The following is a 26,150-nucleotide window of genomic DNA, read 5'->3' as shown; positions in this document are numbered from 1 at the left end:
TTTCTAAAACTTTCCTCCTCTTGGCAACATTGAAACTCGAATTGAACGAAGCCAGAAGGTACGATCCTGCTGTTTGCTTCTTTTTTCTCTATCTTGTAATAAAATTGAGATTTTTTTTGTCCTTTTATCAATGTGATTTTATAGCGGATACGGTAACGTAAATTTTATACGGAAATAGGAAAGGAAAAAAGTCATTTTCTAAGTTTCTCACAGCGTAAGTTAAATCAATAAGTAATTGAAAATTGGTATACAATTATTTGCAGGTGAGCTTTATGTTGTAATTTATCGTTAATATAAAATTAAATTGAATAGAAGTTTATTTTTATATATTTTTTAATTATACGTTACAATTGGTTATTTATATTGTATTATTTATAAGTCATCATTCACGTTAGTTCAAAAAATTCTAAAGAAACGTCGACGATCGCATTGCATTTAAGTATCATTCAGTGCAAACACCATGATGTATCGGCGTTTATTCTAACAAAAAATGTATTTTAATAAAGTATCATTATCTTTTCGTAGGTTATTTTCAAGCATATCGAAAATCCTCTACTCGTACGATATTTATCGCTGAATCTTAAAAATTGTGTTGCGTGAAGACGAAATGATTTCCATTGAAAATTGTAATATTTATTGGTGTAACAGATTGAATCTTCTGAAAGTTTCATCAATAAATGTAAGTACTTATATTATTTTAATAATTATATTACAGTTTTGTAAACGTGTAATAATGTACATTACTTAAATTGTGGGGTTTAACATTATTTTTAAGAAAAGAATATCATTGAATTCAGATAATATTACTTGAAATCATCATCATCATCATCATCATCATCATAGAAATCATTTATTTTTATTACCATTCTATAAGCAGCATTAATAAAAATTTGATATCGTAAATGTAGTAGGGAGAACGAATTCATTGAGAGTTTCGTAACTTCATATATATAACACAGCTAAAATACACACACACACATACACATACACGTATACACAAGGACGTGGTCTTTTACGTTGAAGTTTCTACACAACGAAGAGGACCAAGTTTTCGGGAGTATCGAACGAACTCTACCATTTCTCTCGGTGGCCCCTTCGTTCTACATCCTTCCTCTCCCCTTCACCATCCCCAACATCCAACCTGGTCCCGGAGAACTCTACTTTAGTGATGGTGTCCTGTCGCTCGTGTTGTCCAACGCGTTGCCAAAATTCTCTGATGATTGATGGTCATTAAAGAGCGGGCCAACCTTGTTCCAAACCTTCGTAAAAGCCAGTTGTGACTTACACATAATCAAAATACTTGGACGCTAATTACGTTTCAAGATCTCTTTTTCTAATACAAAGTCAAGAACGTAACTATGAAACAGTGGTACCCTAGCCTTCCTGATAAATTTTGATAAATCAAATTTTAAAGCAATAAAAATCCGATTTACATTAATTTTATAAATATCGTTTAATGTTGTCACGTCTCTTTTAATATCCTATTTAATAATGCGTTATTTATTAGTATAATTATGGATACAGTTATTTAGGTATTTTTTTATAACTTATAAAGAAAAGTTGAGATATTTTTGCATCTTATGGTGGGATTTAATTATAAGAATGTTTATTGAAATATTTGTATCAATATTTCGTTCTATTTTGTTTTATAAAATAGGTTCAATAATAATTATTTTAATTCGTTTATTTTCTTTTTAAATTATTCTAGTGTATTATTACGTATGCCTTATTTATGGTGATTTCCTCGAAAATACATTGGAAGATTTCTTCATATATTCTAGTATGGGTTTCATGTTAAAATAAATAAATAAACTTCGTCATAATATGGTCGATATTAAACTAATGTATTATTAAAATATTTCATTATTATTTCAGAATAAATTAAACAGAGGGACAATTTTCTCTTTTATGGTGTTATTCGTGTATTTCTCTTAACGATCGTATACTCCAATGTTGAAACCGTTTTTCTATCATTACTAGTAAGCTACGAAGGGAGGGTAGGGTGAGGAGAGGATGATAGCTACTGTAGGGGGAGGTAGCAAGCGAGTCGATAGAAAAGGTCAAAGGTTTCAGGTGTGTTTGCATTTCGCCCACGGCTGCTACAGGTGCAGCCTCTTCCGCGGCTCTGCTTGCCGTTGCAACAGCAACATGTATGACTCTTTATTAACAACAATTAACATTTATCTATTGTTCATACGGAAATAGTTTTCGCTGGACACGAAACCTTGTAATTAGTTGTTAGGCCCATAGGAGAAACGATACTACATCGAAAGAATGAACCAGTTATATGGGAACCCATAAGTTCTTGCCTGAAATATCCCATCATATTTATAAAAAAAATATTTTATTTAAATGTTTATAAGCTACGAAGATTTTTTAGAACATTTTGTGATATCTTTTGGTCAACATTTATTCGAAGATAAATTTCGAAACTAAATAAATTTTTTTAAAAATTATTTTTTTTAAATTAATTTGAATTTTTGAGGACAAAATAATAATTATAATATATTGATTAAACAAATATTTATAACATCATGAATTTTACAAAATGCATATATAATTTTTTTTTAGAAATATACGATAAAAAAATGTTTAATATTCCTAGGTATTGCAAAGAATATATGACGAACTTCGCTTAGCTTACAATTAAACAAAATTATTCTATCTCAAATGTGTCAGAATTTTTCGACGACTGTATTTATTTATTTATTTAAAAAAATTTATAAATGACTATTAAAATTATTTAATTTCAATATCAACAAAATTCACGATAAAACATTTAACGGAATCGTTTACGCTTCGTTATAAATAATAATCAATATATCGTTCATTTAATAATAATGTAGGTATTAAAATATTCATAATCGATGATCCTTTTAATATACAATTACGTATTTTATTTTTCACAGGCTCATTAACTCATTAGAATATTAATATTATTTATAAAATGAGAGAGAGAGAGAAAATTATCATGGAAAAGTTACAATACAAATTGGTAATATAACTTTTAAAAAGAATCGAATATTTTTAAAACCATTCTCGACATATATTTAAATATTTGTGTGAATTTCTTTCCTAAGGAGTATGCTCATTTTCATTTTAACTAACGTCATATTTAAAATTATCTTTCTTCCTGATTTATATTTTATAATTGTACTATTATATAATACGCAATCCCCATATTATTTTATTTTAAATAATATTCCCTAATGCACTTCTTGACTACGAAAAAATTGCATTGTCATAAAATCTCTTTTATAAAATATTCATAAGATAAACATGAATCGATTATATTAAATATTTGAAATTGAACGTAAATAAGCTGTATATATAGTACATAATTGAAATTAAGGAAGGGATAATTGGGATCAAACATATTCCTGATCTCTCAGAAACGGCCAACGACCAACGTTCTCAAGAAACAGGCAAACATAAAGACGAATTGTTCTCGTCGCTACTTTATAAATGCATCAGTCGGACACAGACAGCACACATTGATACGTCTAGTAAAAGTGAAGCGAGCCAACCAACTTTATTTTCATGTTATCCTTGTGAAAAGATTTACCAGTCTCCGGTTATGTTTGATGCACCATCATTATGTTTCTGATTACGGTAGGTTAGTTGCATCAGTAACGTCACACTCTTCCCTCTTATCTCTTACGCCATTCATTCCATTCTCCTACGTCAATTCTAACGTCAAATAAACAAAAAGAAGACGTAAAAACAAATCATTACGCGTTGCGTGATTACGTCACACTATTCGATCTTTTCTTTCTTTCTTTCTCTATATCTTTGATTCAAAAGATTTTTCACTCCGTTTAGTTATATCTATTCATCATCTGTCTTTCTTTCTCACATATACGTATATGATAACATTTATTTTTACGGTGATTCATAAAAATCTGAATACGAATCTGAAAAAAAGATATTATTGTACAATACAATAGTACTAATGAATGAATAAGACGTTTTTAAAAATGATAATAACCCTTACATTCGAAATAATCCTTTCCTGAAACAAAGTAAAATAAAAAAAAAAGTTTAAACAATTTTTGATTCTACCGTAGAAAATCTGTAAAAATATAAACAATATATAAAAGCATTATAATGTAATTAGTTTCTGTATATGAATTGGATAAAAGGAACTAATAGGAGAAATTAAAATATGATAAGGAGATAAAAGAAACTAATTACAACTATAATGTTTATAGCAAGTGGTCTTTGGCTGGATTTTACTTGCAATGGAATGTATAGCATATGAAATATGTTAAACATTACATAAAAAGTAAAATACTATTGCCCGGGTCTAACCACGAGGAGGTAACCGCTTTTGAAGACCCACAAGGGATGTGCATCCTAAAGATGCCCAAATCCAAATATAATTCAAAGGAAGGAACCTAACTCTTAGGCCCCGCCATAAGAGTACCATCCCACAAATTCTTACAGTTATTATCGAAAATACAGAGAATTGTTTGAATACCAAAAAAAAGCAAAATGACAAACGAAAAGTGCAACTCGAATAAAATTTTAATAGAAACATCGATGTTAGTTGAAAATGATACACCCAAGAATAATTGCAAAATATGCACATAAGGAAATTACAAATTAGGAATATTTTATATTTAATAATTTTTAATCTAAATAATAAAATTTAATCAACGGAATGTGTTCGTGCATTTCGTGCACGCCAGAAGGCGTTATTAGATGTGCAGAATAATAATCTCTAATACGGGTAATAACGCGTTCACTGTTAGAAATAGTGAAAACGATTATCGTAAGTCATTAAATAGCTTCCAATCAATATATTTCTTTCTTAATCCTTTCTACTTATACTAGACAATCATAATCTCAATGGATCATTTTTGTAACATTATTTTTTATTTTCTATTCAAAAGATTCGCAATTGGATATTGTGAATTGTGATTCAAGTGTCTCTCGACCAAAAATTAACACCGGACAGTGTCGTGAAAATCTGCAGAAAGAAAATATTAGGGAAGTTTCAAAGAGTTCGACAGAACGCGTTCATGCATTTCATGCACTCAGAGAGGTGTTTAGTTAGTATACATTCCTATTTTAGTTACCATAAGCAACTCGTCTCATTTCCTCAAATTAAGAACTTGCTTACTGTATAATATGCTTTGTCAATAAAATGTAAAATAATTTTTGAATGTGGTAACAATATTACAATAATAATAATTATAATAATAATATTATAACAAATAAACTCTACAATTATCCTACACCTGATATTCTGTATTCGTCTCATTCTCTCGAAACTTAGTTTTTTGAAGGTTTCACTTCTAACACTTATGATCTGCACACATGTTTTTTTTTATGTTACTCTTTATTGCGTTTGCTGATAGAATTACTGTTTTATTTAGACAACTTTAAAGATTTTTAATTAATATTTTTACTAACATTACATACTTGGTATGTAATTTAACAAGCAAATAGTTGCATACTTTGATAAATTTCACTAATATTTAATAACTTTAGATTTTAATTATGTCAATTCTCATAGATTATTAAATTATTTCTTTCTATTTACCATTGAATATTTTTGATAAAATATTCTGTTGAATTCTACGCAGTATTCTTTATTCTACGTTTATTATACCATATCTACAAAATACAATCGATACTTTTATGTATATAAATAATATCCGATATCCCGTGTAGGACACAGAGTGTTTTATTCTATCGATGGGCGGTCCTTCTTAATCTTTGTTTTCTTTATCCCTACCAAGGAGCAGCTGTATCCGAAGTGCTTGGCGACGAAATATTTTTCTTTTGGTTTATTCGTTATTCGTTTATTCTTTGTCTACCCCTGATTGAGTAAAGACGTGCTTCCACCTTATCATATAAAATAAAAAGAAAATTGTGTTATAAAAAGAGTATTTTTAATATCCCCTACAACTCAATATATTCAATGGTAAATATTTTAATGTGTGCCCTGCCTTCAGAAATAATTTACAGGAAATATTGTAATATAATCTTTATTATGTTTCATCTTTTCAGACTTTTTATGTAATTTTATTTTATACATCGTCATCCTAAGGGTAGGAGACCCATCGTGCATTCATCGTGCATTCATCAAAGTGAGTATATTTTTATATTAAATAATTCCTCAAAAATTTTAATACTTTTCTCTAATAGTAATGATATTAATAGTATTGTTTTTTATTTCTGTTTCAGATTGCAATCGTGCGCGAAGTAATATATGTATCACCATAAACACATCATTACCACAGGTCTGTGTCTTAGACCGAATGGCGCATATGTGGTAACCATAGCAGTGGTTATGGTGGTATATCATCGAATGGCGATCAAAAGAGTGTTTCAATTAGTTGTAGAATTAGTGATCAGGTGAGTAATAAGTTAAAATCAAACGCGAATTAGAGTTAGTGTTTTTCGTCTTATAATAAAATTTCGGTTTCGAAGAAACTCATCTATAGTTTCTTATTATTTTCGTTTATACCTCGTTATTAGATTCACGCGAGGTGTGCATCACCGTGATGCCATTGAGCTTCGTCCCATTGGAATGCATTGTAAGTATTCATTTTTATTTACATTTTATTCGATTTTATTTTATATGTTTTTGGATAATATTATAGATAACTTATCGTTTTGTTCTATTTTATTTTACAGATATAACCATGGATTTTCTTCCTTTCAATGATATTGGATGAATTCTTCGATGGATCTTTGATGGATCTTCGATGGATCTTCTTCAATGGCAAATCAAGTACGTCTTCCATCGTCAGACTACAATACTTACTGCTAAGTAGGAGTGTTTTGGAGCCATCGCAGGATTTCTTAAATCGTGAGTTAAAATTTAAAGTCCCTCCAGTGCTCAATCATGTCGAAGATAAAATTTCCTAATCGACACGAGCTACTAATTGTAATTATTTAAATAAATTATTAACAAGCACATGAATTATTCTTTTTTTGGAATAATTCATGGAAACTGTTTATTCTATTGTATATTTTATTAGTTTTAGATAGGTCTTCTTGTTTCATGGGTTAAATTCATTTAATTAACAATATAATTAGTTAATGCACTTTCATTTATACTTCTTGTTTTGCTCGCTTTAGTAGTGATGAAATCAAGTAATAATTTACTCGATTCCGTGCCAAAAAAGCATGTAATAAATTTCTTACGTGCATTGTCTCGTAATTAGTTTATCTAATCGTGATTTATTTCTATTTATCGATGCTTCGATATTATAAATAAATAAGTAAGAAGAAAAACCTAGCTAGCAAACTCAGCCATCTTAGATTTAAGAGAGATCATTTGTAGATGTTAATCAATTTGTAGATTAGGATGTTTTGCTTCTAATATACTAATTTCCTTTTTCTTCCAAAATACCCATAATTAATATATATATACTAATGAATAAAATGAATTTGTAATGTATATTAAATAAAAAGGTGATTGACGATTAACGTTGACACTATTTGTTTGAGTTTTTATACACATGTATTTACAAGATTAATACAAACACCGTTACAATGAGCCAACAGTCGTAATAAAAAATTTGTTCATCGATTCGATGTGCTTAAAAATTAATGAATTCGTATCATTATTCAACGGCAGTAGTGATAACAGAAGATGCACCTTGCTCGATACGATAGAAATATTTATTAAATTTTTATTTAAAAATAGCCACAGAGAGAATATTGAAATATTAGATGAAATACTATATTCACAAATGTTTGGTCCTTTATTTTGGAGGCTACGATCTTTAATAAAGTTTTTTTTCTAATTCTATAACCTCGACCAAATGACTTAACATTATTGAAATATTTAAATTAAAAATTGAAAATATTCTTCGTATCTATTTCACACATTCGTTCCTTTACTTCTTTTACATATTTTATTATCTCACAGTTAGTCTCATTTAAATCACGATATCTCATGTATATTTTATTGCACGTTTTTAATATGACAACATATTGTTCAGATTTTATAACATTCAAGCTGATATATCAATTAAGAAGGCGGCGTTGTACTGTCAGCTCGTAATTGGGATGGTGCAGCTTCACTATAAGCGATATCAAAAACGCTCTTCTTCTCAAGAAGTTGTTGATGTCTCAATCTCGTTCCTGTTGTCATCGATATACCAGCACCAGAATCAAGTTCCAATTCTGGTCTGACAAACTCCGTCGTTCGTTGAGGATCGTAATGTTCCGGTGATAATTGTGGCGAGGGGTGAGGTGGTGGTGGAGGATGAAGGTAAAATGGTGGTGGGATTTTTTTCGTATTTATACTCGGAATGTTGAAAGAGATGATGACGAGGATATTTCGATTCGGTTGGTGCTGGCGTAGGTGGAGTCGATGCAAAAATTTGAATCGGAGGATCTTCGTATTGACCACCTTCAGCTTTCCTTAATTTTCGTCCTTGACGAACAATAGCTTTCAATTGTTCAGACTCCACGTTCACCAAAGGCTTTATTTTACGTCTTGTTCTCGGTGTTACTTCCGGTGTCTTAATATCCAATTTTTTTTTCTCATCCGGAATTGATCTTCGATGAGCCAAACTCCTTTTCAACCAACGCGGTAATTGATCCTGTTCGTCCTGTTCTTCGGCTTTTTTAGCTTCTCTTTTCTTTTCCATTTCTTCTCTTTTCTGGGTGTACCAAGCCATGTATTTCGATCTAGTCTTACCAGTGTCGGTGTCACCTGTTTTTGGAGGACTCGAAGATTTTTCACCACTGCTTGACGATTTTGTCGATTTCGATCGTTTCTCACGATCTTCTGTCTTTTTTGACGTAGCCTTTATTTTTTCGGTTTCTAATTTTTTCTCCGATTGATTTTCGATCGATTTGGGAGAACGACGTTTAGATTGTTGAGAGGTTTTATCCGACGAATAATCTTTTTTAGTATCAGTTATTTCCTCTAAAGAATTTTTATTGTCCTTACGAGCAGCAACTCTCGAGCGTTCTAGAAACTGTTTCCTTCCTTTCGTATCTTTATCTGGTTTTTTAACTAGTTTGTCTTTACTCTCGTCAAATTTATCTTGTTTTTCAGTTTTCGAATCATCTTTTATCTTCGTTGTTTTTGTATCCTTGAGATCTTTCATATCCTCTGGTTTTTTAAGACTAGATATCTTTTCTTGACTTTTAGTACCTACACTTGAAGTTTCTTCTATCGGGGTCGAACTTTTTTCTATAAAAACTGTTCCTATCGATTTTTTATCTGCTTCAACGATATCTTTATCAATTAAACTTTTCTTTAGCTCCGTTGTCTCGTGCAGAACACTAGGGAGATTTTTTATACCATCCATGGTTACATCGACCACTCGTTGTTCCCCACTTTCATCTTTTACCTCTTCGACCGTCAATTTCATGTCATCAACAGCAGATATACTTTCGGTCATTTCCTTTGAAAGGCTTTCTTTTTCAGGAACATCCTTAGCGCGGTGCCGAGGCGTTTGGTAGGGTCTCGTGGTCAGTGTTGTTTTCCTAGAAATATCACTGGATGAATCACTCTCATCAGAATCTTCCAGAGTATCGATAATGCTCGTAAAAATGGTTGGGCTTACGTTTTCGTATTCCTCCGTCCTTGTTTGAAGTCCTTTTTTTGTAAACTCCTCTCCTGGTTGCATACTCCTCTGATCTGGCTTTTCAACAAACTTATCTTGTTTACTCGAATCTTCTTTGTCTTCTTGATCCTCTTCCTTCTCTAATTTAATTATACTACCTTGATTACCTTTGTCCTCCAATAAGATTAAGGTTTCCTTCTCGGTAAAATCCTTATCGTCTGTTCGTAATTGAGTTTTCTCGTCGAATTTTAATTCTTTCATAGTTTTGGTAACCTCAGGTGACCCACTTTCTTTTTCGTCTTGATCGATTTTCATCGTTTCAGTTTTTATTTCGGATTCCTCATGGACGACCGATGGTTCTTGTGTTTGAATCGGCGATGGTGGTTTCGATGGTTTTTCTACTCTAATCGAATTACTCGAAATCTTTTCAACAGTAGAATTCTTTAATTCCTCAATCGTTTTTATTTCTATGCTTTCTTCTTCGCTGGTTAATCGATCTTTCACGTCTGCTAAAGTTGAAACTTCGGGTTCAGTCGAAGGTAAACTAATGATTTGGATTTTTTCTAGTTCTTCCTTTTCATGAGTTTCAAAATCTTTTGAAGATGTCAAATCTGTTATTTTATCTTTTAAAATTTCTGAATGAACATCTTCTTTGTCGGTTTCTTTTTCTGTGGGTTTACTCTCTTGTTCTTTTGGATCTAATTCAATCAAAGTCCTCTCTAATTTTTGCTTCTCTTCATCACTTTCATCTTTTTTGATTTCAATTTCATCGCTTTTATAAACTCCTTTTTCTTCCTCCTGTTGTAATGTCGTTTCTTCTGTTTTTACTTGAGATTTTTCAGTACTATCTTTTTCTTCATTTACAATACTCTGTTCAATAACTTCCATGGGTTTATCTTCGTAAGGAGTAAATTCTGTATCTTTCATCTCATGATACTCAGAAACATCTTTTACTGGCGATATTTTAACTGTAAGTTCTTCAATAATATTTTTTGTACCTTTCTTAGAGACAGATATATCAACCTTATCTTTATCTTGTACAGAACTTAATGTTTCTTTACTTTCGTCAGTATCCTGGTTTTTATCTGGAGTTTGTTCAACAATTTGTCCAGCATGCACTTCTGCACTTACAATAATTGAATCTCTTTTATCATTACTTTTTATAATTTTATCAACTTCAGGAGAGTCTATACGTGCATGATCTTTTTCACTTTTTTCGATAGTCGTCTCCTTTAATTCAAACTTTTCATCCTTGTCACTTTCTTGCGGTGAACTGTGTTTACTCGTAATTTCTAAAGCCGTTTTTATCATTTTTGTCGTGGCCATAAAAGAACTTGGTTCTTTTGATATCGTTAAAATATCTTTTTCCTCGTCCTTCTTTTCATCTTTATCCTGCACAGATTCAGATAAACTTGCTTTATCTTCAATTTCTTTAACTTTACCATTGTCCTTCGTAACTTGTAAGTCCTTGTCAGTAATTTCAATTAATTGTTTAGTAGCCTCGTTATCTTCCTTTGCAGATTGATCGAGTGATTTTGTATCTTTTTCGGTATCTATGGATATAGAAATTAGTTTACTATCTTTAACAGACGAATCATCCTTTCTTTCAGTTTCGAAAGATTCTTTGGTATCTTTCTCCTCAGTTATTTCATCTTTTTCTTTTGTTACTTCTGTTCCAACCTTGGAATCAATTTTATCAACGTTATCTGGAAAAGATATTTTTTCATGGATTATATTCGTAGACGTACTCGGAATTATTGTAGTTTCCGATAAGATCTTATCGATCGGGGACACACTCGTAGTACTTGTAATCTCGGTTTTTTCTTTATCTGATATACGAGACATATAGATCTCTTTTTGTAATTCTTCGACAAATTTCTCTACGGTTTTCTTTTTATCGACGTAATTTTTATTATCAACTTCACATGATTCCAAAGTTTTTCTATTTTCTTTTACATTATTTATTGTATCTTCTTCAATATCCTTGGAAGGGACGTCAGTGATTTCGATCTCTTGGTCTTTATTTTGAGATTGTTTTATTTCCTCTTTATCTGTATCTTGAAAATCTATAATTTCGATATTTTGGTTTTTACCATTTTCAGATTGTTTTATTTTCTCTTTATCTTTATCTTCAAGATCTACAGTATCATGTTTTATTGAATCTTCAGATATTTTTTCTTCTACTTTACTCTTAACATTTTCTTCGATTTTATCTTTTTCCTGTAAGGATGTTTCCTTCGATATTTCCACGAAATTATCGGTAAACGTTTGTTCCTCGCTCGTGTCTTGTTTGCTACGTCTAAAACCCACAAAATCTTTCAAAGCGTCTTTCAATGATATCATACGATCATCATTTTCTGTACTTTCTAAATCACTTTTAACTACAGTCATTTTCTTCTTCCCATCAGCATGCATTTTAATTAATTTCGATTTTTTTTAACATTTTTATCATCCGAACTCGTTTTGTGTTTGTCGGTATCCTCCTTTTCTGGGGTACCCTTTAACGAAATATCAGAAACTTTTGTAGTTTGATGTACTCGCATTTTTCTCGACTTTCTTTGACCCGGTTGTCTGGAAACATTATCAGAAGAGCTTGTACTCATTCTTTTATCGAAATTTCGACGAGGACCAAACTCCTTTTTACTTTCGATTTGATCCGAACCAGTACTTGCGCTGAACTCTTCCGATAAACTTTCTTTTTGCAAACGGCTTATCGATTTATCTAATTTTCCAAACTTCGAACGTTCTTTCGAAAATTCCTTTTGTTTTTCGCTATCTTGATCCTTAGATATGACATTTTCTTTTTCTTCCTCAACGTGAGATTGTCTTTTGATTTTAGAATGAAACGTAGTTGTTGGTAGTTGCTTATCTTTAACATTTTCTTTACTCGATTCTGAACTCTCTTTTCTCGACTTTTCATGAGTGTCTTCTATTTCGGAGCTTCCAGTGCTCGTAACTTGAGCTTGCTGATACTTTAACTTGTGTTTGAGTTTAGTTACAGTTCCTTCCTTTTTTGATTAGTTCCTTTTTCTACAATTTTCGAAGTGCTAGGAGTCGGTTCTGTAGAGATCTTTGTTCGATTCTTACTCGAATCTTCTTTCCTTTTAGACATCTTCTGATCTACGTCCTTCTTCGAACTTTTTTTCGTACTACTGGTAGTAGTTTTTTCTTGAATCGTACTTCCACTTCCTGTACTTTCTTGAGTCTTCTTTTCACCTAGTTTACTGAGTTTTTTCGTCAACAATGTAATTTCCCTTTCCAATATTCGAAAAGTAGGTTTACTTTCACTTTTTTTTTGACTCTTTTTTGTTTCCTTCTTCGGACTAGTTGCTTCTTTTTCCGAATGTTTTTCCCTCGTTTCTTTGGGTTCGGTAGAAGAACAAGTTGAATCGATCATTTTAGTTTCTCGATCATCGTGTCCACGATAATGAGTTTTTTCACTGAAAACATTGTCGAATTTATCTTTGGTGATTTCGGTAGATGAAGGACTATCATTGTCCGCCTCGTTTAATATTTCATATCTGATACTGGTTTCTTCTGTTGATCGTTCGTACGTTTTCGTTTCTTTATCATCTCCTTTGCCAGAACTTCCGTTGTCGTCCAAAGAGTCAGATATTTCACGGAGAACTTCAGGTTCTATAGAAATCTTCCTTCCATCTTTGACCTCCTTTACTTTCTTTCGAAGAATACTCAAACGTTTATCAAAACATGGACTTCTTTCTTCTTCTATCGGTGACTTCATCCACAAAGTTCTGGTCCTTTTCGAATCACTCTCGTATCTCTTTTTAGTTTTCATTTTTTTCCTTATCCTCGACTCGTCTTCAGATTCATCATTGTCACTTCTACTTCGAACGTGTCTGTCTGTTTGAGTTGCAGTAGTCCTATCGGTTTGAGTTGCAATAGCTACCTGTCCAGGTAAACTTTGAGTCTCCAAATAGCTTGTAGAATCCATCATGGCTGGCCCACTTACACGAGTTTCTCGTTCCAATAAAAGTCTTGTCAGCAAAGCGTTTTGCCGTGCCAATTCCATGTCATGGTACGAGTAAGATTGAACATTAACGGGTTGTGCGTTATCTTTGGTTGGAATCGTTGGTCTCTCGGTACTTTCAGAAGCTTCACCAACAATTGTAGATTCTTCTCTGTTAGCTTGTATGTCAGAGATATGAGTAACTTTCTCTTTAGGGGTATCATCGTAATCAATACGATCGATAAGTAATCTCTGAACACCTGGACCACTTTCATCCACGTGCTGCTGGTTATGAGCGATGTTTAGGGATTGCGGTATCAGAATAATCTCTGGTTGCTGGTGAGTAGTTTCTCTGACTCTTTGTGTTGATTCTATACTTCGTGTACCATCGAGATCTTGAATCGATGCTTCTTGTCTCATTTTTTGATCTTCCATAAATCTTTTTAAGATAATATCTTTGCCATCTACGATTACTGTTGTACCACGATGTTGAATCACGTTATCCTCGACCTGTCCTCTTGTTACCAATCGCAAAATTTCCGCGTTACCTTCACGATAAAAATGTTGCTCTCTGACTGTTCTCTCGTCGTCCATATCTTGCTCTTGTTCATATCTATAACTCTGTCGAGGATGATCAGGACTACGTTCGATTTCATGTCGTTTCATAGATTCTACATCATTGTCCATATGATAATCTCTCATTTTCATACTCTCAATATCTTCTACATACATTCGTTCTTGCCCAGTGATTCTTCCAGAAGTATCATAAATCAAATCATCTCGTTGCTTTCTCGAGGACTCCTCGTTCATTCTTCCTTCGTTTGCATGCGTGGAAACATAAGCTACGTCACCTGGTAGCGAAGCCAAGCCACAATTTTTCACGTTCCGCCTATTGAATTGCCAGTTGCTTCGGGTTGGATCAGCACTCCATGCTTGTTTCCTTTCCTGGTTATTGGTTACTAGAAACATATAATCTTAGGTATAAGTTTCCTTTCTTATCTCTATATTTTGTATTTTATTTTAAAAGTATAGTGTGTGGTTTGATATTATATAAAATGATCTTTTTCTGAATGAGTTTAATATGTCTATTTCGATCGATCGAAAGTTATGTTATACAAATTTTTAGTTATGTTATGATATTACAAATTTGATATAAATACGATAAATATAATTCAATTGATCACACACTTGTCAAATATTTTTAAACAAACAGTCATATATTTCTAAAGTGTTAGCATATTATTTATGTATTTATATATGTGGCAGTATAATTATTCAAACACACTAGATCATTATAAAACAGATATTTCGTATTTCATAATTTCTGGTTTTAATAGATAAATTAAAGTGAACTTGTTAGAAAAGTTCACGAACTCGTACAGATTGATGTCTTCCGATTTAGTTACCATGAACGATCGTAGGTTGCTTCCGATGAAGATGTCTCTTTGGCCTTCCGTCCGATCGGACGATTAAAGTTTCCGATGATTGGACTCGACGTTTTCTAGGTGCCATGTAAAATGGACAGCTAGGACAAATGCAACAAATAATCAACGCAGCTATTGCAAGGAGCATCAATAAACCTAGAATTATCAGCAGCCAGAAAAGTATTTTATTCTCTGCTTTGTACACCGTCTGAAACATAATCCTGTCTTTTTATTTCTAGAAAATATGAAATATTAAAAATTTGGAAAATTTAAAATATATAATCGATTATAATATAATAATAATTTAAATCCAAATAAAATAAATATTATACTAAACATAATTTTAGGTATACTCACTATAACTTCTTCGTTTTGCACGTTGGTAACAGTATTGGTGATATTAGTGGTGGTAGTTTTTCCAGTAAAATCAGGCATCATAACTGAAGCATTTATTATCCCAACTCCATTAGCCGCTAAAGTTTCTCGAATTTTTTCTATGTCCACAAAGGAAGTACTTTTTTCCACACGTGCAACGACGATACTTCTAAAATTATTCATCAAAGACGATGTTGATCAAGTATCATGTTTGTTTAAAAATATTGAAAATAGTTATTAAGAGCTAACTTTTTAGCATCACTTGGCATATCAGATGTGAGGTTGATTCCAACGTAAGGACGAATCTCTTGAACAGTTACTCTTGCTCCTGTTATCGTAGCCAATGTTTTCGCAGTTTTTATTGGATCTGGATTTTCTTCTGGTAAAACGAACGTTACAATACGATCCTCTGCTGCCCCACCACTGGTTATTCTTATTTGTGTTAAACTCGACAAATGTGGTACACCTATGACAATTATTAAAAATACAATTTAACATATTTATAGAAAAAAAAAATTTCTTATTTTATTATAGGTACTTATGAAAATATTCATGTACATTTAAAAATTACCAAGATCGTATGCTCTAGCTGTTAACGTGTACAGAGCATTATCATCATCAGCTCGTTTTTTTCGAATACGCTTTAACAATTCATTTTTAAAAGGACTCCTCTTGAATAATTTTGACATTTTAAGATTAGTCGCCGTCGTGGTTATCGTTTTTAATATTGATTCTTTCGTATTATCTCGATGTAACTCTTTCTGTGATTTGCTAGCTAATTTCTCGGTAGCACTTTGTTTCTTTCTTCGAACTCTTGTGAGTGGTGATCGTAAAATCAGTTCACCTGTAATTTCATTTAGATGAAATTTATTCTCGTAGTTTCCATGAATTATTTCGTATCTTATCACGTTATTTGGTGGTTCAGCATCCGCGTCTGTAGCCTGTATAATATAAACACAATTTTTTAATTATTATAACGTACAAATTTATACAAATAAATAAAATTAAATGATATAAATATTTAAGTACCTTGATCATAGCTGGTGATGTGAAATTGGTCAAATCAGAATTTAAGAAGAATATGTAAATACTTTTTTCGAATATCGGTACGTTATCATTCACATCGAGTAAATTTACTATTAAAGGAACAACACCACGATTGCCTTGACCATTTTCATCTCGTGCTTCGATAGATAATTCCAATCTAGGTGCAATCTCACGATCCAAAGAAGATCCCATCGCTACTGTTATCAATCCTCTATCTGGATCCATTGTGAACGCTTCACTTCCTTGTCCGATTATCCGAGTGTATTGTATGTTACCGAAATCTCCTGTATCTTTATCTGTAGCGTGTACCTTTTCAAAAAACAAAATTCTACTTTTATTTAAGTCGTATTTTTTCTCATTTTTATCTGCAATCAATTTATTACCTGCACGACACGAGTACCGGCTGTTACATTTTCCGAAAGTGTCACTTCGTAAGAATCCTGTTCAAAAATCGGTGGATTATCATTGACATCTCTTAAATAAATCGTTACTGGTACGGATGTAGATAAATTTGTTGCTGGACCAACTTCTTGAGCTACAATCTAGAATACAATTTATTTTAAATAATGCCTTCATTATTTTTTTATAAATAGCTAACATTAAAAATAGATTTACCTTGAAGATCAAGCTCTTGTATGTTTCATAATCGATAAATGTATTATCTCGAACCGTAATAGTGAAACTCGCAGTACGTTCAGCAACGGTAGGATTAATCTCAAAAGTGCCATTATTATTTTCCAACTTGAGAGCGAATACACCAGCTTTACCGATATCTTCATCCCGTACTCTCGTCGAATATTGATCGCCAAAAGTAATTATACTTCCCGGTTCTAAATTTTCGTCTATCACCGTAACGTAACTGCGAATATATTTATAATATTAGCATAAAAAAATATAAATAAAATTATTTTTGGATCAACTTAATATAACAGTTTTGAAAAAACATTTTAAAATTTATTCTCTTAGATGAAAGGTAAATAATTATAAGCAACATAAATCGTTCGCATAATATTTTTAATATTTTTGTAAAACTAACGTGTCACTTTCGAAATAGGGAGGACTATTTCCTGGTTCCCCAAGCAAAAGTCCAACTTCAACGACTGTTGCCTGTGCAGGTGGTTCCTCTCTGGTCCTTCTAATTTCTTCCGCGACGACGCTGAGCACGACAGGTGCACCGACGTGAGTGATTTGTGTTAGTTCCTCCAACGGTCTAGCTAAAACGATTTCTCCTAAAAGAGGAAGTCCATCATTAATGAAACGAGTTCCCTTATTTTCTTATTCTTTTTCTAAACATTAATAGCTAATATCAAGATAATCGATACTTGAGATCATATATGGTCTGATTTTTCGTTCTTTGAACAGGTTTATTTTGGCATAATCATAGCTTCCATTCGTTGTATAAAACGGAACGACTATAGTTGGAAAGTATAAAACTTCTTCCTGTAAGTGATGACTATAGGATTCATATTACCTGTTTTAAAGTTTCAAAAGTTGAAACCAATAATAATAGTGTAATAACTATCTGTTTAATATTTTATACATATTTATGTCAATAATTATGAAAGTGGAATAAGTTAAAAGAATTAAAATATTTTGAATTATCATGTAAGTAATATTAATTACAAATAACTAATAAAATAAATGTTTGTACTCATTCCATTTTCACATTTACCATTCTGTTTAATAATTACAATTGCTATTAATATTCTAATATTTTTTTTATTAAAAATATAATTTTGTAGAAATTGTATTATTCGCGTGATTAATATGCAATTTCCAGCTTTGTAATTTATTTTCTCTCAACGTGAAATTTGTAACGCACTAAGAATAATTCTCGTTTTAATGCGTGTCCCTTATTTCTGTTTTACTCAAAGTAAAACACGTAAAAAGGGTGGAAAACAGAAACGCGTGGCTTTAAATATAAAATAACGACAACGGCAATTGTAAGAACAGGCAGAATAGGTTCAAGAAATTGTTAACGTTCAATGTGTGTATGCATATACGTGTATGTATATAAGAAATACAAATACATGTATTATATCGCATGCTCCTTGCCAAGAAAAGATAAGCATCATAGTCAGAAAAGCAGAGAGTGACCCTTCGTACGATCGATACTTTCGCTTGTAAAACTGGCCAGAGTCGTGGTCATTTCTTTTCGTTTGCCTTCTTACCTCGAGTATGACTCATTCGACGAAAAATTCAAATATCTTGATGACCTCGGATAAGAAATTAGCCTTTGGGACGCATTTGATATTCTTTTCTTTTGAAAAATGATAAGAGAAAGTAAAAGGGCACGCAAATTACAAATCTCGAGAACTAATTCGTAATATCGACGATAATTCATTCATAGTAGTAACGGTCGTAGTATATTACGGTACTTCGTAGTTATATAGTACACACACACTTAACTTGATTTAATGTACTCATTTACTCTACTTTATTCGTTAATTTATTTACGTTTTATTTGACGCGATTATTCTCTGCTTAAATATTTAACTCTAAACATTATTTTTTCTTCACTTTTTGTTATTGTACGAAAAAAAAGTATTATTTTATTTAAGACTTCGATATAAGAGAACATATTTCGTTTTCATACCTTAAACTCAAATATGCTCTAGACGTCGACGAACATCGATCCGTTTTATCTATCACCGAGAAATTACGCGCGTAATTTTCCTTTCTCTTTCCGATTCCGTCTGATGCATGAAAAGCGATGAATCATTGTCGGAGAGATAACAACGGAGGATAGTGAAGAAATAAAATTAAAAAAAAAAAAAAAAATAAAAGAAAGAAAAATAAAAATAGATTGAAATCATTGATCTCATGGAGAATTAATTTCCGTCTTTAGTCATTGTCGAAAGGTTTTCGCTGAAACGGGGTCAGTAATGTGTGCTGGACATAAATTAAAGACGTCATTCGGTTTTTCCAAACAATGGTGACCAAGACGTTAAATAGATTTCCCTTTTACAAATATCGATCTTCCGAATGACTTCTTACACCCGTAAATTTGTATCCAACGTAATAGTCATTTTATGAGATGCTTCAAAAAAACAAGAAAACCATTTGAATTCGTGTTAGAGGGATCTTTATCTTTCAAATCAATCTTTACTCATGGCAATCTTAGTAAAAACGTACTATCTCAAGAAGAGATCTCGATTTCTTCTTTCACGAAGTCAAAATAAGTTGTACAAATAGCAAGTAGAAAATAGAAAATAGAAATAATACAAATCATAATGAAGGTAATTTTAGGTCATTCCATGCAGAATTACAGCGATTAAGTTAACAGAAAATATATGAATTTTCTTGTATGTTCTTATTTGCATACTTTTAAAAGGATTTTTTATTTTAAAATAAGAAGCTCGTCTTTATGTTTACTCACCTGTCGTTTCTGAGATATTAAAAAACGGTGTGAAGGGATTGCCCTCTGACACGAGACCGTATGCGATTTCTCGAGGAACTCCCTTATCTCCATCTTCTGCATGAACTCGTAATATTACATCCCCCTAAATAAAGATAGAAATATTTTTTCTTACATATTGATAATAAAAACAATTCACTCACGAAAGGTGAGTGACCGAACTAAACAAATCATTTTTTTAATTGATTTATATCCGTTTTTTTATATAATAAAAAATGGAAATTAATTTGCATATTAATGAAGTTTATACTAATTAAATAATTTTATACTACTTATTTAATTTAAATAAAATTAAAGTATTACACAGAGAGAAATAGTATAATTGAAATGCTTACAGGTTGTACAGAATTGTTGAGTCTCGTTAAAGGAGGTGCCAAAGTAAAAATCGGTGGAACGTCCTGAACATCTTGGACTACAATAACAACGTTTAGACCAGCAATATTTCTTGTATCCTTTCCAGGTTCTGTGTAAGGATCCTAAACAATGAAATCGCTTAGATTGAAAATAATTCTATCGAAGATAAGAGGATGAGTAAACCCACCGTCGCGTACATTGTGAGAGTATACATGGATTGAGTTTCGAAATCCAATTCCCCGATTAACGTAATAACTCCTCGAGTTTGCGATGGTGTTTGTCGTTGTCTGATCGTAAACAATTCTTTTGGTTGCTAAAAAGTGTTAAGAAAAAAAAGATGTTCATCTTTTATTGCTGCTATTTACACAAAGTAATAATGTTGACCAAACTTACCCATAATTCGATGTATACTGGCTTACCACTCCAAGGATTTGCTCGAACTAATAAATAATCTAATTCCTTTCCAGGTTTAGTGTCCTTAAAAATTCATAATCGACATTAATTAACTGTCAATCAATCACTAATGAACTTACAATTTTTTAATCAATGTAATTACAAAGAAAATACGAAGAAATATCGAAGAAAAATTAATTGATAAAGGGATCGCAATAATGAAAAGTACACAATTAAACTTCGATGTAAAGCCATCGATGTTTGCAAATGCAATTAAGTTTTACCTCGGGTACCATTATCAGAGAAGGAATGTGCGGGAATATTTTATCGCGTTGAGTGGTCGCATTCGTGACAGAAATGGTTGCTTGCATTGAATTCGAATCACCCTTGGAGTCTTTAACCCTCACAGCGAAATCATGAAGACGGCCAGGTATTAGACGTTTCGTTAGAATTACATTAGCCTGGCACACTTTATTATAGAGCGTACATGGCAGATTGTCGATTCTCACAACCGGTGTAATTGTTGCTGCAATGGTAAATACAAAAGCGGTGACTTAGTGAGTAACATTTTTTTCTTTACTTTCAGTAGTTTTTTTAACTGGGTATAAGAAAAATATACAAGAAAAAAAGGTTACATTTGGAGTAGAATCGTTTGAGTTTCATTAGTTCTTTGGATAATTCGATTAAAATCTTGCTATACAATTACGACAAATGTAAGTTAATAATTACCTGTTATTTCAAAAATAAGAGGAAAATCTGCATCCTGATCGGTAGCTCGTAATCGAAATATAACTGAATCAACTTCCGCGTCTGCTGGTATCAAAACCAACCCCATATCTGTAGAAGTATCGAATCTTGGTCGTGCACCAATTGTCCATCCAAAGATCAAACCCAAATAAATCCATATTTTAAACCATGCTCCTGCAAGGGGCATTCTACAAAAAAAAATTATACAAATATATATTTCGTAAAATAAAATAATTAAAATTGCATCGATATAAACAAAAAGTAATTATTAATTTGTGAAAAAATTCTTGAATATTTAATTATTATAATAAATAGAAATAATCATTCGTAAACGTATATTATGTTCTAAGTTCTTTAGTAATTGATGACAAGTGGGTTCAAAGTAAAAAATCGATAACCCGTTACGTTGAACTTCCTGTTTGTTCTTTAAATATTAGAAGAATCGAGAAACATTCGCATAGTCTTTTGGCCGTCCGATAGTCGTTATTCCACTTTATCGAATACACTAATTATTTACATGAGTTAGTGGTCTTCACTTGTTACTTGGATGCGTGATAGGGCAAGCCTTGATGGTTTTTAGTTTTCTTTATACCTTTAATTTGCTAATAGTTCTTTTAATTGTAAGTTAAAGTTCTTCGAAATTTTCTCTAAGTCTGTTCTTAAAAAAAAAAGAAAAAATAGTATTTTTATATTTCTTGCTATGACTAATTTTTATGATTAAAATATTGAATACTAGTTCAATGAATTCCTCATGAAAATACAGAATACATTTTTTACGACTCATCGTAGTTTCCAATTTCTGAGAACACCCACACACACATTCGACGAAATATATCGATCGTTGAACGATCGAACAAATGACTGCTTTTACGCAATATCTATAATTGATACTCGCTAATAAAATGCCGATGGTATAGATGAAAATAGAGAAACAATAACTTCGTAAAGAAATTTTATTATACTTTAATAGTATCTAATTATTTTTGAAACTTCATCGATATAAAGAAATAAACATATATGTTTTGATATATTTAAAAAAAATGATTTATACATATAGAACAAATGATTCTTGTTGATAACAATATGATTATCGATTTTGTCAACGTAAAATGAGGTCGTATCTAATCGTTACATACATCTCTACGATATTGTCAGTACCTAATGTTTTTCATTCACCATCGTTACTTTACTTTTTATTACAATTACTTTTTTTTCTTTTCATTGTACCGAAAGAAATACTTTATAAATAGATCATTATTACTTGCCACAATAATCGACGATGATAATGATAATCGTTTTATAATAAATTTAAGCAACGATTTACGGTTTGCTTTACACGTTATTCGTTAGAATTGCTTGTCACTTAAACACCTGTTCTTAAAGCAAACTGTACACTATGTATATCACATCTTGTGTGATTTACACGTAGGACTATACAGTATTTTTATTGAATCATGATAAAGTAGTTATTTTTTGGTCTCTTATATATGTGGATTTAATATGGTGTGCGTATATGAAATCGTTAAGGAAAAAAAATTGGGATGTGGGTCATCGACCGTTCCTATCGAACACTATAATCAAGTTACGCTTTAGTGGGCATTATAGGACATATACAGCGTTTTAATCTTATAAAATATTTTGTAGAAAATTTAGGCTATGTAATTTTTATTTTCTATGGCAATTTATATATTAAAGTGTATGCATTTTACATTTAAGATAACGTAAGGGGTAGATAATTTGATTTTTATTTTTAATTTGTTAACTAATTAAAACTATTTGATTTAATTAAAAAAAAATAAATAGAAATCAGGATAGAATCGTTAAATTAAAAAATTAAAGAGTCATTTTGATTTAACCCCTTAAGTTGCACGCTCGAGTTAACTCGAGCAGCGTTGTATCACGTTGAGCAAAAATTGTTCCTTAAGGGGTTAAACTTTTATATTGACATTTAATTATTTCTTTTTTATATCATTAAAATTACTGAATTTTACCCGGAAGTTTTGGTAAAATAACGTGTATAATAAAATACTTTAATGGACTTTTACCGGTCAGTGTCCAGTAGACTCCGATCGATGCTAGTTTCCTTTTTTTCTCTATTTTTATTACGCACCGACTACGGTTTATATACTATTATACATGGCGGTTTGTGAGTCGATACATAAATATTCATTAGTTATACATATAATGTACGTTTTAGTTGGATCTTCTACAACTAGAATGACTATGTATTATTAATCAACGTGAGAACGTGACTGGTTTGTAAATGTCTTTAAACATGACTATAACATTCCTCTAAACTTGTTGAACAAAGATTTATCAGATAAGAAATTAATTTTGTTCGATTCTTCAATGAGTTTCTTCCAATTGCTTAAACGATCAAAATATAATAAAAAAAATACGCATTAAAATTTAATTCAGAAAGCATCATCGATCAATTTTATTGTTTAAAAATGAAAGTGAACGTCTTCTTTTTAAATAAATACTAAAAGAGTCAAGATTTGATAGCGTTGAATGCAATTATTAAAAAGTCAACAGCCGTCGCGTTGTAAAATGTGGGGCGATCAAATATCTTCGCTGATGATGGATGTAACCTCGTATCGGCCAGTCGATGTACCATGAAGCATGATTCTAATCGTCGAAATAACATTAAGAATATTGGCAAATATTTTAGTCAATAAATATCGTAAAAGATTTTCTGAGTCATCAATTAAAAATTCGTAATTTTTTAAATCCAATCGAATATAATTACAAATACAATGCAACTAAATCATTTGCACGCGTGAATAAAATTTATTTGACAAATTTTAAATCTTGCGAATTGTCTAAAAGATTTTTATAGTAATAATTTATAGAAAAAAAAGAAAGAAATTCTTTACCTGATAATAATATCATTCAGGATGTCAGAGTCCACGAACAATACATGTTTTTACATGTTCCACGTATTAAACAACTCATCCACTTTTTTCTTTTCTATATACCTTTTCTATATTTCACTTATTTTCTAAAATAGTAAACTCATTTCAGTAAATTCACTTAAAAATAAAATTCATTCATCGCGGAAAGGAATGAATTTACTTATTGGCCACTCGACGTTTTTTGGAAGGATCCTTTTGGCGCGTAAGTTTTGTTCAACCGTGATCGAGGGTCGACATTTTCGAGGATCGTGCAAGAAACACACCTCACGTGGCCGCTAACGGTGTGCATGTGGAAAGCTTTCATAGGGGTAGCCAGTCTTGTCGTTTAACCCCTTCGACGCCGACGCCGACACGACGACCGTCGTCACGTGTACATCGCGTCGGGAACAATTCCTCCCCACCAAAAGAAACTCGGTAAGCCACTCGAGGGTGCAACCACCCTTTTGTTGGATGATGACCGATCTCCGATAGGAGATTTTATGGTAACCCTATTGTGAAGGTATTCAAGTATGCTTTCTATGCGAATCGGAATTGACCTACATTTCATTTATTCGCGCTTTTATGTTCTTTCTTCTTACGATTTTTTTCTTTTCATGAGTTTCTATCATTTCTCTTTTAGCAAATGTTGAAAATTAATAATTATTTATTTATGTATAATATATCTCGAATGTCTTTTTTTAAATAAAATTTGCTTAGAACAAGAAACAAATTTGTTAAAATAGTATAAAATGTTATGTATCGTATTATAATTATAATTATATCGCATATCTTATACGTGTTAATTATGCTCGTGGGTATATAATAACGTGTAAGAATTTTTGTTAAAATAGCAATTAATATTCCTCTGCAAATATTCTATCTATCCTAACTATTATAAGAAAAGCGACCACACACAACCTATTGCTCTGGTACCATGAGTCAGAGCTCGATAAGTCAGGGCCCCAATCAGGAGGGTTCGTTAATGGAGGGCGATGTGATTTGTTTGCAAAGAAGTCGTTAAAGAGTCTGCCTCTTTTTTTGTGGGGAGAGAATCGAATTTAATTCGTCTATTAAGTAGTACTAATAAATTGAAAAATAATTCGTAGTTTTTATAACAATTGTTAGATTAACGAAATGATTCGCAATACTTTGAACATGTTAAAAACGCTTTGTATTTTTTAATTTATAGAAATCTTACAAATGTTTAAATTTTATTCATAAAGTTATAATACAAGTATAATATATAAAATAAAACCTTTTGACAACCAATCTTCATTTTTGATGTAAAAAAAAATCTTTTCCGATGGATTTAATAAATTATTTTATAGAACTTCTAACAGAAAAGAAAAACATTTAGTCAGTTTAGCATCCGATGGAATGAGGACGCCAAAGTGATCTGCTATTGCGTGTCGAGTGAACGATACGCAAAAGACTGGCGCATGCAAATCACGCGTAAAACAAATGCATCGTTGCAAGTGTCATATGACTGTAAGCAGTATCGGCTCCTTTTATGGTATCACCCTGGGTGAATGAACTGCATCTACGTAGAAATAATAACGGGTTTTGTAAATGGGTACGTGTACTTATAAACCAATGTGGGGGGTAGATCATAACTATAAATGGCAGACATAGGTCATTTTGAATTATGGTCATCTTTATGAGTTTTATCAAAGTAAGCGTATACAAGTTCTTGTCATCTCGAAATTAAATGCGTTTTATTTTAAATTAAAAATAGGAAAACAAATGATTAAAATATGTTAGAATAAAATAAGATGTAAAAAAGAAAATATTTTATTCTTGATAAAGAATCGTTAAAAAAGAATAATTAATCAGATAAAATGGGTTTTTTAAGGAAAAAAAAGTATTCGAAAGATGTTTGAGATAACGAGCGTGCGCTAATGTTAAAAGAATAAAATCAAGATAATTTTGAAAAAAATTTGCAAGCGTTAAATTTCGTTTCGATGATAACAACGATCGAAATAGATA

General features: G+C 31.5%; 1 protein-coding gene across 1 annotated transcript; it reads right to left on the bottom strand.

Moving 5' to 3' along the window:
• Window positions 1-7,537: 7,537 nt before the first annotated feature.
• Window positions 7,538-24,442, bottom strand: LOC107072312 (uncharacterized). Its single transcript, XM_089170960.1, is given in 19 exon segments — window positions 7,538-8,257; window positions 8,259-11,971; window positions 12,043-12,517; window positions 12,580-14,471; window positions 14,919-15,144; window positions 15,294-15,480; window positions 15,561-15,777; window positions 15,883-16,252; window positions 16,341-16,667; window positions 16,742-16,900; window positions 16,974-17,217; window positions 17,395-17,587; window positions 19,738-19,861; window positions 20,112-20,252; window positions 20,318-20,443; window positions 20,524-20,607; window positions 20,808-21,049; window positions 21,253-21,458; window positions 24,147-24,442. Coding segments are annotated over 18 exon segments (9,189 nt in total). The 5' UTR covers window position 21,458; window positions 24,147-24,442; the 3' UTR covers window positions 7,538-7,993.
• Window positions 24,443-26,150: the final 1,708 nt, after the last annotated feature.

This window comes from Polistes dominula, unplaced genomic scaffold (genome assembly GCF_049000335.1).
Source record: "Polistes dominula isolate Pdom_NZ unplaced genomic scaffold, Pdom_raw_medaka contig_31, whole genome shotgun sequence".
Lineage (NCBI taxonomy): Eukaryota > Metazoa > Arthropoda > Insecta > Hymenoptera > Vespidae > Polistes > Polistes dominula.
The sequence above is the reverse complement of the archived record's forward strand: the minus strand, read 5'-3'. Positions and strand labels throughout refer to the sequence as shown.